This window comes from Hemitrygon akajei, chromosome 5 (genome assembly GCF_048418815.1).
Source record: "Hemitrygon akajei chromosome 5, sHemAka1.3, whole genome shotgun sequence".
Taxonomy (NCBI): Eukaryota; Metazoa; Chordata; class Chondrichthyes; order Myliobatiformes; family Dasyatidae; genus Hemitrygon; species Hemitrygon akajei.
The window spans coordinates 140,287,873-140,301,396 of NC_133128.1; the positions used below are offsets into that span (position 1 = coordinate 140,287,873).

The 13,524-nt window shown below is 41.6% G+C and overlaps 1 protein-coding gene across 4 annotated transcripts in view; it reads left to right on the plus strand.

Moving 5' to 3' along the window:
- Positions 1–13,524, plus strand: part of LOC140728231 (hyccin 2-like) — a 48,336-nt gene that overhangs the window by 5,140 nt on the left and 29,672 nt on the right. For all 4 annotated transcript variants that reach the window (XM_073046667.1, XM_073046670.1, XM_073046669.1 and 1 more), the window contains exons 2-4: positions 6,700–6,775; positions 7,402–7,503; positions 7,634–7,813. In XM_073046667.1, the coding sequence (XP_072902768.1) occupies positions 6,725–6,775; positions 7,402–7,503; positions 7,634–7,813 (333 nt within the window). In that variant the 5' untranslated portion in view covers positions 6,700–6,724. The remainder of the gene's footprint in view (positions 1–6,699; positions 6,776–7,401; positions 7,504–7,633; positions 7,814–13,524) is intronic.

Sequence of the window (13,524 nt, forward strand, 5' to 3'; positions counted from 1 at the left end):
GCAATAACTGCTGACGTGCCAGCAATGCTCAGACATCACGAAGTGGACAAGTAGAAACTGAACTAGCTGATTAAAGAACAAAGGCCTAAGATAATCTTGTTGAAGGATTTTTGGCATGTAAATCCTCCTCCTGCTGTTCATTAGTTCATAAATAACCACAAAGGCTGCCTTTGTCCAAATAGAGTTTGGAGCACTTAACTAAAGCACAGCCAGACTTTAGACAGACTATAAGCAGAAATTTCATCGGCCGATGTATCAATTGGCCATTATTCAGTCTATTAGTTAATGCACATGAGTGTTGTCAACTACAGTACATGTATTATTGGGAAGGACGTATTTCTGGGGAAACTGAAAAGGATGGGCAGAATACATACTGGGCATTTTGGTGCAGGCTATTCACAAGATTGTTGCAGTAAAAAAATATCCATTCAAAGGCTTGTATCTAGAGAGTCAATGGAGTTGCAACAAAAATTTATAAATTGAACAGAGAAATGTGAATTGGCATGTTTGCAGAATAACAGTTACAATAATGCACAGTAAGCTCCCGATTTCAACACTTCACTTCACGTAGGGGGCTCACTGCATGTCAACCTTCCTTTTGTGACACTGGCATGGCACTGAGGTGCAGCTAACAGTCACTGTCTCCCAGTTCTAGAGATCAGGGTTCAATCCTGAGCCTGGGTGTATTCCATGTGGCGTTTTCTCATTCTCCCTGTGACTGTGTGGATCTCCTTTGGATGCTCTGGTTTTCTTCCACTTAACCACATGTCATTGGGTAGGTTACTTGCCCCAGTGTGGGTGGGTAGTAGGATAGGAAGGCAGTTAATGGGGAGAGTTGGGAAACTTTATAGGGAAAATTAGTTGGGGAATGGGAATGCTCATAGACTTTTTGGGACAAAATGGCTCACTATAATATATGGCAATGCAGGACGATCTGTTTTCTAAGTTATTTCCAACTGTGCTTTAATTTTCTCAATTCTCTACCTTTTGCCAGTTCTCCATTTGTCAGAATATTTCTGCTTATTTATACTCACACTAACTATTTTTCCAAGTTCTCACTAGAAATATTACTCTAACTCAACCTGTCCATCTTGATCTCTCAGTTCAAGTGTCTGTCACTTCCCCAATCACTTCCACCCTCTCCTCCAACTTTTCTCTGGACCTGCATCAAAAAATAGATTTTCTATTTGGCTTTTTAAACTCCTTGCTTTGTTTTTACTTAAACTCTTCAAACTGATCATCCCATTAGATGCCTTTTGCAAATTGATCTAGTAATTTAACTCTTGGCAGAATTTCAGAATGGTGCAGAACTATGCCACCTACAAGTCCAATATTTTTCCTGATGTGGGGTGGCCAGAACTGTACTTTAAGTGACATCTGATTAATCAGGCTACCCAACATCCTGGCAGATTACTTTGTTGCACCTCCTTTCAACAAATGGCAGCAGCAGTATGGGAATAGAGCCTAGTCCTCAAGTTGCAAACCTGCTCATGTACTACTATTATACACTTTAGAGGCAAGTACTCTGCTTCCTGGCTCCCCTGTGAAAATTATGCTGGCTTCTTTGATGGCTGTCTTCAATGACTGTCGCAGTTCATCACAAGCAAAGCTATCCCATCATTGAGTACATTTACAAGGAACACTGTCACAAGAAATCAACATTCATCATCAAAAGCCACCTAGTGTCCATCCAGGCTCTCACTACTACAATGTCCCTCTGTTTTGAGACTGTGCCCTCAGGTTTGACACTCCCCCACCGAAAGAAGCATCCTCTTCACATCCACTCTGTTTCATCTTTTAAAAGGTTTCAATGAGATTCTCCCCCCCCCCCATTCTTCTAAATTCCAACAAGTATAGGCCCAAGCCTTCATCACTACTCGTATGATAACCCTTTCATTCCCAGAAACATTCTCATGATCCTCCTCTGAACCCGTTCCAACGTCAGCATATCCTTCCTTAAATAAGGGACCCAAAACTGCTCTCAATACTCCCAAGTGAGGCCTCACCAGTACCTTGTAGAGCATCAGCATTACATCTTTGCTTTTATATTCTAGTCTTCTTGAAATTAATGCATTTGCCTTCCTCACCACAAACTCAATCTGCAAATAAACCTTTAGAGAATCCTGCATAAGGACTCCCAAATCCCTTTGCACCTCGGATTTTTGAATTTTCTCCCTGTTTAGAAAATAGTGTATGCTTTTATTATTTCTACCACAGTGCATGATCGATCATAGACTTCCCATCTACCACCACTAGTCACCAGCAGCCAATCTGAAAGACTTCTTTATTCCCAATCTTTGCCTCTGCCAATCAGCCAATGTTCTATCGATGCTAGTATCTTTCCTGTAATACCGTAAGCTCTTATCTTGTTTAGCAGCCTAATATGCGGCATCTTGTCAAAGTTTTTCTGAAAATCCAAGTATACAACATCCACAGATTCTCCTTTGTCTATTCTGTTTGTTATTTCTTCAAAGAATTCCAACAGATTTGTCAGGCAAGATTTTCTCTTAAGGAAACCATGCTGACTTTGGCCTACACACACTGTTACGTATCCCGTAACTGGATCACTTACCAACAAAGATAGAGAGGTCCGCTGAAGTCTGATGGTACCATTTTCAAACGTTTTTATTTATAAAGGGGCACAAAAGTAAGGTTAATACAAACATTCAGATACCATAAATCGTCAATACTCAATCTAAAGCGCGGGGGTAGTACTACTCAATAAGAAATAAGCTCTTTCGTTGTCTAGGGGATAATATCTTGTCCATTTGGAAAAAGATAACAGTCATTCAAAAAGTCGACAGGCTTCAGCCTTCTGGGAACCGCTGAGTTTCCCGTGTTGGAGAGAGAGAGAGAGAGATTGGTGAGAAAAGGAACACTTGCCCAGGTCCTTACAAAGCAAAGCGGTGGAATCAGGAGAGCCGGCTTTCCTGTTGTTAGTTAAAAGCGATTGTCCGTGATTCCAGCCACAGACTCCCGATTCGGAATCTAACGCATGTGGCTTCCTTCAAAATGGCTTCCCGCTACGATGGGATCGCTATCGTGTCTCCTTGGTGCGTCTGAAGAGGTCGTCCCCCCCAGACCCTCCTTTATACTTCCTCACGGGATCGCCGGTGTCAATCTCTCTCTCAACCAGCCCACTTTGCCCGAGGGCTTTACATGTGGTCTTCATGAGACAATAGTCAGAGTCGCTTTATTCTGCTTCCCGGGGGAACGTGGTCTTCAGCATGTCTCCCTCTCTCTCCCATTTCCTGTGTCTATTCAGCACGTCTCTCTCCCTCTTGGGTCATTGCCCCCACCCTTCACTAGGGCTCTTGCGATTCTCGCAAAGGAGGGGGCTGGTATCATAACAACACAAAATGCTGGTGGAACGCAGCAGGCCAGGCAGCATCTTTGACTTTGGCCTGCTTTGTAATGTGCCTCCAAGTACTTTGAAATCAAATCCTTAACAATCCATTCCAATATCTTCCCAACCATTGAGGTCAGGCTAACTGGCCTATGATTTCCTTTCTTGTACCTCCTCCCATTTGCAATTTTCCAGTCTTCCAGAATCTATTGATTCTTGAAAGATCATTACTAATGCCCCCACAATCTCTTCAGCTACCACTTTTAGACCTGATGGACTACACCCCAGGTTCTAAGTGACTTATCTATCTTCAGACCTTTTATTTTTCCCGTGCACCTTCTCTCTAGAAGTAGCAACTGTATCACTTCTGCTTCTTGACACTCAAACTTCTAGCACACTTCTAATGTCTCACAATGAAGATTGATGCAAAATACTTATTCCATTCATCCGCCATCTCCTTGTTCCCCCATTACTGCCTCTCCAGCTTCATTTCCATTCCCTGCACATTCATGTGCTTATCTAAGAGCCTCTACAACACCTCAATCTTATTTGCTTTCTCTACTACCACCCCAGGCAGTGCATTCCAAGCATTCGCCACTCTACATCAGCAGTTCCCAGTCTTTTTTTTAATGCAATGGACTCCTACCATTAACTGAGGGTTCTGTAGGGTTGGGAGCTCCTGCTCTACATAAAAATTCTTGCCCCCCCCACATATCTCCATTAAACGCCCCCTCTCACCTTAAATGGATGCCCTCTGGGATTAGGCATTTAAACCATGGATAAAACATACCTCCTCAGCCTCTGCCACTCCAGAGAGCACAACTCAAGTTTATCCAATTGCTCACTATATTAAAACTTTGACCTTTTCTTTCATTGTAGGGCTTCTTGAATTGGCCAGTGAGTCTTTGACAAAGTATTTAAGCATGTAATTCCCATGACTTGCCAGCAAACGTGTACAACCAGCATAATCTTTATAGGCTATAGACTCTGTCCCTCAAGGATCTCATTGATTCAATGGTCTCAAGTAAGTTGAGAGATGTTTCTGAAACTGATGTTGGACATCGTTCTTTTTGTTGTTCCTGCTTGTGGCATGTGGCTCAATTTTCATAATAAACAAAAGTCAATGCTCTTTATAATTAATGGAATTTTATTTTGTTAATCCCAGTTAACAGTTTTGATTTGTTGTTTTTCTTCCCTCCCCCCCACCCCCAATAAACAATAGAAGTTTGCAAAGGTTGACAGACCTGTTTTGTTTTTAACCCTTAAAGCTGGATAAGTTGGTGAGAATTAAATGAGTTAAAGTAATCCATGGAATTGTTGTAGTTTTTGTCTGTGGTGTTGGTGACAACTGTTCATTTGATATTAATTGGCATGCAAAACCTGTTGCATAGATCATTGAACTTGTTCATCACAATTCCTGAGAGGAGTTTGAGCTTAATGTAGAGTTATCTGCAAAAAGCAGATGAATGGTGAGGTGGATGACCTTTTCTAGTTTTAACCATCTGCTGTTGATCTGCTTCAGAGTGAGCCTGAATGCTTGTCTCCAGGAGAGCGGAAAACCTTTAACCTAAGCGTTAATACTACCAACATAGTATAAGCTTCTTGAGTTGAAGACTCTCGTATCATAAAAGAATATTTAATGATTGAGTGCTTTGGTGGTCATTAGGATCCCTCGAGCAAATTCTGCCTTTTAATAAGATCTTGGCTGATCTCAACTCCACATTCCTGTGTATTCATGGTAACATTTTGCCCCTTTGATTTTCAATAATTTATTTTTAAAGTTTCCACTTCTACTGCCCTTTTTAAAGAGAAGACTTGCAAAGTTTTGCAACCCACCAAAAGGAAAATACTTGGTAGATTTCATCTTTTAATGGTGGCCCCTGATTGTAGATCTGCATGCAAGAGGAAACATGCTCTCTGCTTCCACTAATGTCAGTCCACATCAGGATCTTGTGTTTTTTTTTTAAAAACGGTTTAATTCAGCTCCTTATTCCTAATTTTCCATTAATTCTATACATTCTATTTCCAGGTGACCAACACACTGAAAATCAATAGAAACTCATTAACTGTTTTGACATCTCTGGTTAACTCTATCTTGTGTAATATTTTCTCCTTGTTAATCTTTTAGACATCTTTGGTTTTGTATTTTGTCCAGTTTATTGAGTGCTATTTGTCTTTGGTTTTATTACTTAGCCATGGTGAATCCACCTCTTGGAATTTTTGTTCCTCGTTGGATGTATCCAGCCTTTGTGTTATGAAACATTGCCTTAACATTTGTTTTTTGCATTGTAACTGACCAGCTCCTTTTCTGCTCACTCTTGCTAAATTTGCATTCATGTCCTGTTCCCAGCTGTTACTAATGTTTGTACATGGCCTGTCATATCTCCCTTCATCAATTGCTTGAAATTTTCTTGGATCTAACGTGAATGGCTTTACGGTTCTCCACATTGCTAATGTCTTTCTGATTCATTTCACCTATTATTGTCTTACTCCTTTAGACAAGGTTATCAGAGATCCCAACAGTTATAGGCCTTTTCACATTGGCAACACAACAGTGGAAATTGTGAGCTGTTTCAAACTCTTGCGAGTGCACATCTCACACAACCCCTCATGGCCCAAGAACATTCTTCGCAGTTAAGAAAGCTCACCAGCATCTCTACTTTGAGGAGGCTGGAAGGAGCTGGATTATGTGCGTGAATACTCAGAACCTTGTACAGATACGCATTTGAGAGCATCCTAACATGTTGTACGGCTGTGTGGTACGGAAAGTGCACAACAGTGTACCGGAGGGTTCTATGGTGGGTAGTTAAAACTGTCCAACGCATCACTGGCATGGGTCAACCTGCCACAAGGACATGTAGAAAGAAAGGTGCTAGAAAAAGATCCAGTATCATGAAGGATTCCACCCACCCTGTTTGTGGACTTTGTTCCACTGCCATCAGCATCCATGTGAGGAACATGACACTTTCTTCTCCATTCCTCAGGCCATCTGACTGATCAACACTGCCATCCGTTAACCCACCCCACCACCACTATATGCACATCACCTAATGTCACTATGTACATCCAATCGGTTTATGCATACAGTAGTTATTTCTGCATTGTGCTTTATAGGATTGCTGTTTATATAGTGTGTTTTTTTTGTTTTTTATTTATGCTGCATTGATCCAGAGTAACAATAATTTTGTTCTCCTTTGCATTTGTGTATTGAAGAATGACAATAGGTGATCTTAAAGGTGGACTTGTCAGTAAACTGAGATATTTGGCTACTGGATTGCAAGTGAGCAATTTAAAAGTTATTCATGGCATGACGTTTCTGATTACACGTAATTAAAGCTTAACTAACTTTGTAGGTAACTGGAAGTGAGGATTGAAAAGATGCTGGACTCTGACAGAGGGGTTGTGGAGGACTGGCTCTCCCAATTCAAGGTAAGGTTACTTTCAATTCCACTTAGAAGTTCTTGCTGTTACCACTTTGTCAGAACTTGAAAGTTCCCCTGGGTGTCTTTGAAAACCAATTCCAAGCTCCTGCACTGCAGTTAACTGAACAAAGAGTTTATTCACAGATTCCATGTCCACAATAAATGAGAAATCTGCTTCCATAGCGACACACTTTTCCTTAAGCACTGAGTGGAGAGGTATCCTTCCTGTCTGTTTATTTCCTATTCCCAGTTCTATTGTGTTGTTCCTGATACACTGCTGTCTTTGTACACTATGTGGTTTCTGAAGTACTGTCCGAGGAATGACAGCAGTGTGACATAACGTTAGAATTGATCTTGATGTTTCATGAAATTACTTGGTGCTGGCATTGCCTTTCATTCAATGGTTACAGCAGTGACAAGCAGTAATTCTATCTGTCATTTTGCTAAATAATAATTATGTGGAAGACATGGATAATTGACAGCAGTTTGAGTTTAGACTTGTTCTATAATTGTAATTGTGTATTAACCCTCTGAGTGAAAACAACTAACCTGTGGTATGAATGTAATAGTACCAGTGTCCACCCTCACCTGCTTCACTGTGTCCACAATCACTTCCCCTTTGCCTTTTGACAGACTGTCCCTGAAACTCAGATATCCACTTATGCAGCAACCCTCCACCAGAACAATACAATAGTGCCAGCTCTGTACAAAGTCATCCAGGACCCCAGCAATGAGGTCAGTGCTGTGGATTGGGGCAAGGTGGGTGGTTGGGGGGGAGGGGTGGGACAGGAGTGGACAATGGGGAGGAATTGGTGAGGCCTAGAATGGTGTGCTGTTTCTACTTCTCTCCTTGCTCTGTCTGCAGTTATTGGAACCTGTCTGTCATCAGCTATTTGAGTTGTATCGGAGCTCTGAGGTGAAACTAAAGAGGTTTACACTCCAGTTTTTGCCTGAACTGATCTGGGGATATTTGCGCATCACATCAAGCAGAGAGAGACATTGCAATGGCTGCATTGAAGCTTTGCTACTTGGTATCTACAATCTGGTGAGTTTGTTATGGGGGGGGGTGGGGTCTCTCTTCATTAAAGAGAGATGAAGGATTAAAAACAGGGAAAAAAAACAAGAACTCAACTCAGAACCATCCACTCTTTCACTGGAGGAGTGACTTAATATACAGTGGCTGGATTTACAGTTGTGTGTTGCTTATGTTAGAAGCACCTTTTTAAACATGATTGTTCTTTGTTTTATTATTGACGTAGTCAAGATTCTCTGGCTGGTAAGAATTAAATTATTTAAAATCTATTACCATCTAGCTGCTTGTGTTCCACCCGTAACAACCCCCAGCGACAGTAAAAGCTGGGGTTCAGAAGGGAGAAAGGAAAAACGATGCAGCTATCCAAGAAGGGTGTTGAAGGACTAAAGCTTTCTTCCAGCAGCATTCACCTCACCTGTTGACATTGTACTGCCAGGCCTGATGACTGTAAGCCTAGAACACTTGCACAGTATAAATCATCTCTCCACTTGTATTTTACTCAATAATAAATGCTAACAATGATCAGTGTATCCATATAATCAAATTGTATTTGTATCATATGAAACATGACCTGCACTTGAACAATTACGCAAATATTTGATGATAATAAGGGGCTTGGTAGCCCCTTGGGACTGATTGAAATCAGCTATAGTTGGAGTCTGCTGCTATTTTAGAATTTTGTAGAGTCTATTTTGCCTTCCATTAATCAGGACCTGTAATGTGGCATGAGGGGTCTGCTTTACACTCTTGAAACTGGCTGTCAAATCACAATGTTGCAGTGTGCTGCATAATAGTAACACCACGAGACCAGTCTGTTATATCACAGAAGCAGCATGTTAAATTGCAGAAGGTTGGAGTAAAGGAACGGGCCAGCAAATCAGTCTTGGATGGGCCCCATCAGTTTATTATCTCGTGTTGCACTTCCTCTTTAATTTGTAAGAAGTGAGAGCAGCAATAGGGATATGACTATCTCGACCCATCATAAGATTTTTAGCTTCACTGTCGTGCATTGCTTACATTTTCCTTGGTACCCAAGAACTTTACTGTTCGGCCTTGAATATGTTCTATAATTGAGTATCCACAAGCTTGTGGGGTGGGAAGTTCCAAATATTCACAACCCTTTGATTTCTTTTAAAGAGGAAATTCTCCTTTGCGAATTGTTTATCCTGAGACTTTGCCACTAACTAGCTCTGCAGCTGGAGGAAGTGGCCTGAAGTTAATTGCTTTGAACTTCACTTCGCACTTTCCAGATCAGTGGGTGTGACACTAATCCAATGAGGATTAGCAGCCCTTGAGTATCATATTCACAGAATTTGCAACTTTTTAAAATTCCTTGTTTCAGTTCTAACTGGCTGAGAATGACCCCATAATAATTCCAGTAAGTTATATTTATTTTTAGATCTGATGGTTTGCTGCTGAAGACAAATATACCTTGTTTTTTCCTATTTGGTGGGTATAAACTTTGACTTGTAGACATGTTACCAGAACCCTAATGCTAATGTTTTCCAGTCCTCTGCCATACATTTAGTTTTTGTTTTGATCATAACTTAACATTTCATCATCAGTTTCCTTCCATTAATGTGTCTATAATCCTTTTCAATTTGTTTTGTATACACTTTGTTCATTTTCCACCTATTGTCAGCAATCCTGGTTACAGAATATTTTGTCTGCTGGTTTAGATCATTGACATTGGCCATTTTTGGTTGATGCTTGGGCACCAATCTTGGTCATATATCTCCCCATTTCCCGCACATCTGCCCTCACCCCATCCGCCCACCACCCCACTTGGGATAGGGTTCCCCGTGTCCTCACCTATCACCCCACCAGCCTCCAGGTCCAACGTATAATTCTCCATAACTTCCACCACCTCCAATGGGATTCCACTACCAAGCACATCTTTCCCTCTTCCCCCCCCCTTCTGCTTTTCGCAGGGATCGCTCCCTATGCGACTTCCTTGTCCACTTGTTCTTCCCCCCCCCCCCCCCCCCATCCCTTCCCATCGATCTCCCTCCTGGCACTTATCCTTGTAAGCGGAACAAGTGCTACACCTGCCCTTACACTTCCTCCCTCACCACCATTCAGGGCCCCAGACAGTCCTTCCAGGTGAGGCGACACTTCACCTGTGAGTCGGCTGGTGTGGTATACTGTGTCCGGTGCTCCCGGTGTGGCCTTTTATATATTGGTGAAATCCGACGCAGACTGGGAGACCGTTTCACTGAACACCTACGCTTATTCTGCCAGAGAAAGCAGGATCTCCCAATGGCCACACATTTTAATTCCACGTCTCATTCCCATTCTGATATGTCTATCCATGGCCTCCTCTACTGTCAAGATGAATCCACACTCAGGTTGGAGGAACAACACCTTGTATACTGGCTGGGTAGCCTCCAACCTGATGGCATGAATATTGACTTCTCTAACTTCCGTTAATGCCCCTCCTCCCCTTCTTACCCCATCCCTGACATATTTAGTTTTTTTTTCTCTCTCTCTGCCCATCACTCTACCTGTTCTCCATCTCCCTCTGGTGCTCCCCCCCTCCCCACTTTCTCCCGAGGCCTCTCATCCCATGATCCTTTCCCTTCTCCAGCTCTGTATCACTTTTGCCAATCACCTTTCCAGCTCTTAGCTTCATCCCATCCCCTCCTGTCTTCTCCTATCATTTCGTATTTCCCCCTCCCCCCACTACTTTCAAATCTCTTAGTATCTCACCTTTCAGTTAGTCCTGACGAAGGGTCTCGGCCCGAAACGTCGACAGTGCTTCTCCTTATAGATGCTGCCTGGCCTGTTCCACCAGCATTTTGTGTGTGTTGTTTGGTCACAACCTCAATAGTTAACACATAGATACCACAAGTAATTACCAGTCATCTCAAAGCAGCCTGTTTAATTAAGTCAAAATGTAGTTTAAGAATAATATGTATTAAAAATTGATCTAATCATCCTTAATTTTGTGTAATAATAATTAAATTGGCAGCTTTTAGTTAAAACTTTCTGAAAATTCAAATGTATATCAACTGTTGGTTTCCTCATTAGAAATTCAAAATACTTGTCAAATAAAATTTCACTTGTGTGCATCCAGCTGTGCCAAATCATATCATGATTTTTCAAATGCTTCTGAATATTTCTAATTTTTAAAAAAATATCACTGGTATCAGGTTAATTAGTTTATAGATCTTTTCTCCCCCTTTTTCCATTTCTGCTTTTTCCTTAATTTTGTTTGTTCTTAAGTAAAACCCGGTTTCCTACCCTTTCTAGAATGTTTGTCTTCCATCTTGAAAAACATCTTTCCTCTTTCTGTATTTTCCCTTTGTAATTTCTCCTGTAGATTTAATGTAATTGTTTTTTTGTTTCTGCACAACTATCAAGGGTCTTATTTATTGTTGGTATACTATCACTTCCCTTTCTTCCAAATTTCTTTGTTATTCTGCACTAAATTCTCAATCCTTGCTATACCTTGTACAAAGATTATGAAACTCCATTATTTTGTATCTTTGAAATCCTTTGATCATTATTTCACTTTCTCCTTGTGTCCTTTACTCAGTGGAAAATGCATCCGTTATTAGTTGTGAATTATTTCTTCAAACATTTATAAAAGCACGTTTTTATCATATATTGAAGATGTAGTATCTGGTCTTACACTGGCTAATTGACCACTCTTGCCAGCCTAGTTTTGAATTGTTCAGATTGTTATGTTCTGTTTACATTGATCTTGAATTAGGTTAAAGGACAGCACACTGTAATGGGCCAAAGTGCCTGTATGATACTGTTGTATTTGATGTTCTTTAAGTCACTAGTTTTATTCTAATTACTTAAAGCACTTTCAGCCTTTGAGTAATAATCAAAATTAGAATTCACAAATAGGTCAAAGCTCTTAATAATTAAGGAGCCTCATAAAGAACTTGGTTGTTTGTTGTAAGTCCTCTGCCAGAGATTAGAGGCTTAAAAACAAATCTGCTTGTGTGATGTTTAGCATCTGGATAGTGATTATGCCAGCTCCAGCCTGTCACACTGTTATTCATTTTGTGATGGAAGACACTGTGATGCATCTTCCTCCCTTTTAGAATGTCTACGTAACCAGCCCACCCACTGTGTGCACATATGGGCAACAAGCGAAGAGTCAAAGGGACATCATCCTCCGCACCTTCTGCCATCTCCGAACAGATCCTACCACCAAACATGTCTTTACCTCTTCCCACCCCCCAACTACTTCTGCTTTTTGTAGGGATCGCTCCCTCCACAATACTATTGTCTAATTGTCCCTCTCCACTAATCTCCCTCCTTCTGACACTTATCCTTGTAAGTGGCCAAGGTGCTACACCTGCCCATTCACCTCCTCCCACTCCTCCTTTCAGGGGCCTAAGCAGTCCTTCCAGGTAAGGCAAAACTTCCACTGCAAATCTGTTGGGGTAGTTTATTGTGTCCGATGCTCCCAAAGCAGCCTCCTTGACATTGGTGAGACCCTTTGTAAACTGGAGCATTGAGCACTCCATTGAGCACCTCTGCTCATTCCGCCAAAAGTCAAACTTCCCACTGGCCAAATATTTTAATTTCAATTTCCATTCTTACTCTGACATGTTGCTCCATGGCCTTATTTTGGCACAAGATGAGGCCACCCTCAGGGTGGAGGAGCAACATCTTGTATTTCATCTGGTTACCCTCCAACCTAATGGCATGAATGTCGATTTCTTCTTCTGGTTTTTTTTTATAAAAAGTTTCCCTCACCCCCTTCCCTTTTCTATTCCCTACTCTGACCTCTACCTCTTTTAGAAACATAGAAAACCTACGGCACAATACAGGCCTTTCGGTCCACAAAGCTGTGTCAAACATTTCTTTACTTTAGAAATTTTCTACAATTATCCATAGCCCTCTATTTTTCTAAGGTCCATGAACCTATCCAGGAGACTCTTAAAAGACCCTATCGTTTCCACCCCCACCACTGTTGCCTGCAACCCATTCCACGCTGTCACCACTCTCTGCATTTTTTTTTTAAACTTACCCCTGACATCTCCTCTGTACCTACTTCCAAGAACCTTACAACTGTGCCCTCTCGTGCTAGCCATTTCAGCCCTGGGGGAAAAAGCCTTTGACTATCCACACGATCAATGCTTCTCATCATCTTGTACGCCTATATCAGGTCACCTCTTATCCTCCATCGCTCCAAGAGTTCACTCAACCTATTCTCATAAGGGATGCTCCTCAAACCAAGCAATATCCTTGTAAATCTCCTCTGCACCCTTTTTATGGCTTCCACTTCCTTTAGTGAGGCAACCAGAACAGAGCACAGTACTCCAAGTGGGGTCTGACCAGGGTCCTATATAGCTGCAACATTACCTCTCAGCTCCTAAACTCAATTCCACAATTAATGAAAGCCAATGCACCTCATGCTTTCTTAACCACAATTTTAACCTGCGCAGCAGCATATAGTGTCCTATGGACTTGGACCTCAAGATCCCGCTGATCCTCCACACTGCCAAGAGTCTTACCGTTAATACTATATTCTGCCATCATATTTGACCTACCAAAATGAACCACCTCACACTTACCTGGGTTGAACTTCATCTGCCACTTCTCAGCCCAGTCTTGCATCCTATCAATGTTCCGCTGTAACCTCTGACAGCCCTCCACACTATCCACAACATCCCCAACCTTTGTGTCATCAGCAAGCTTACTAACCCATCCCTCCACTACCTCATCCAGGTCACTTATAAAAATCACAAAGAGTAAGG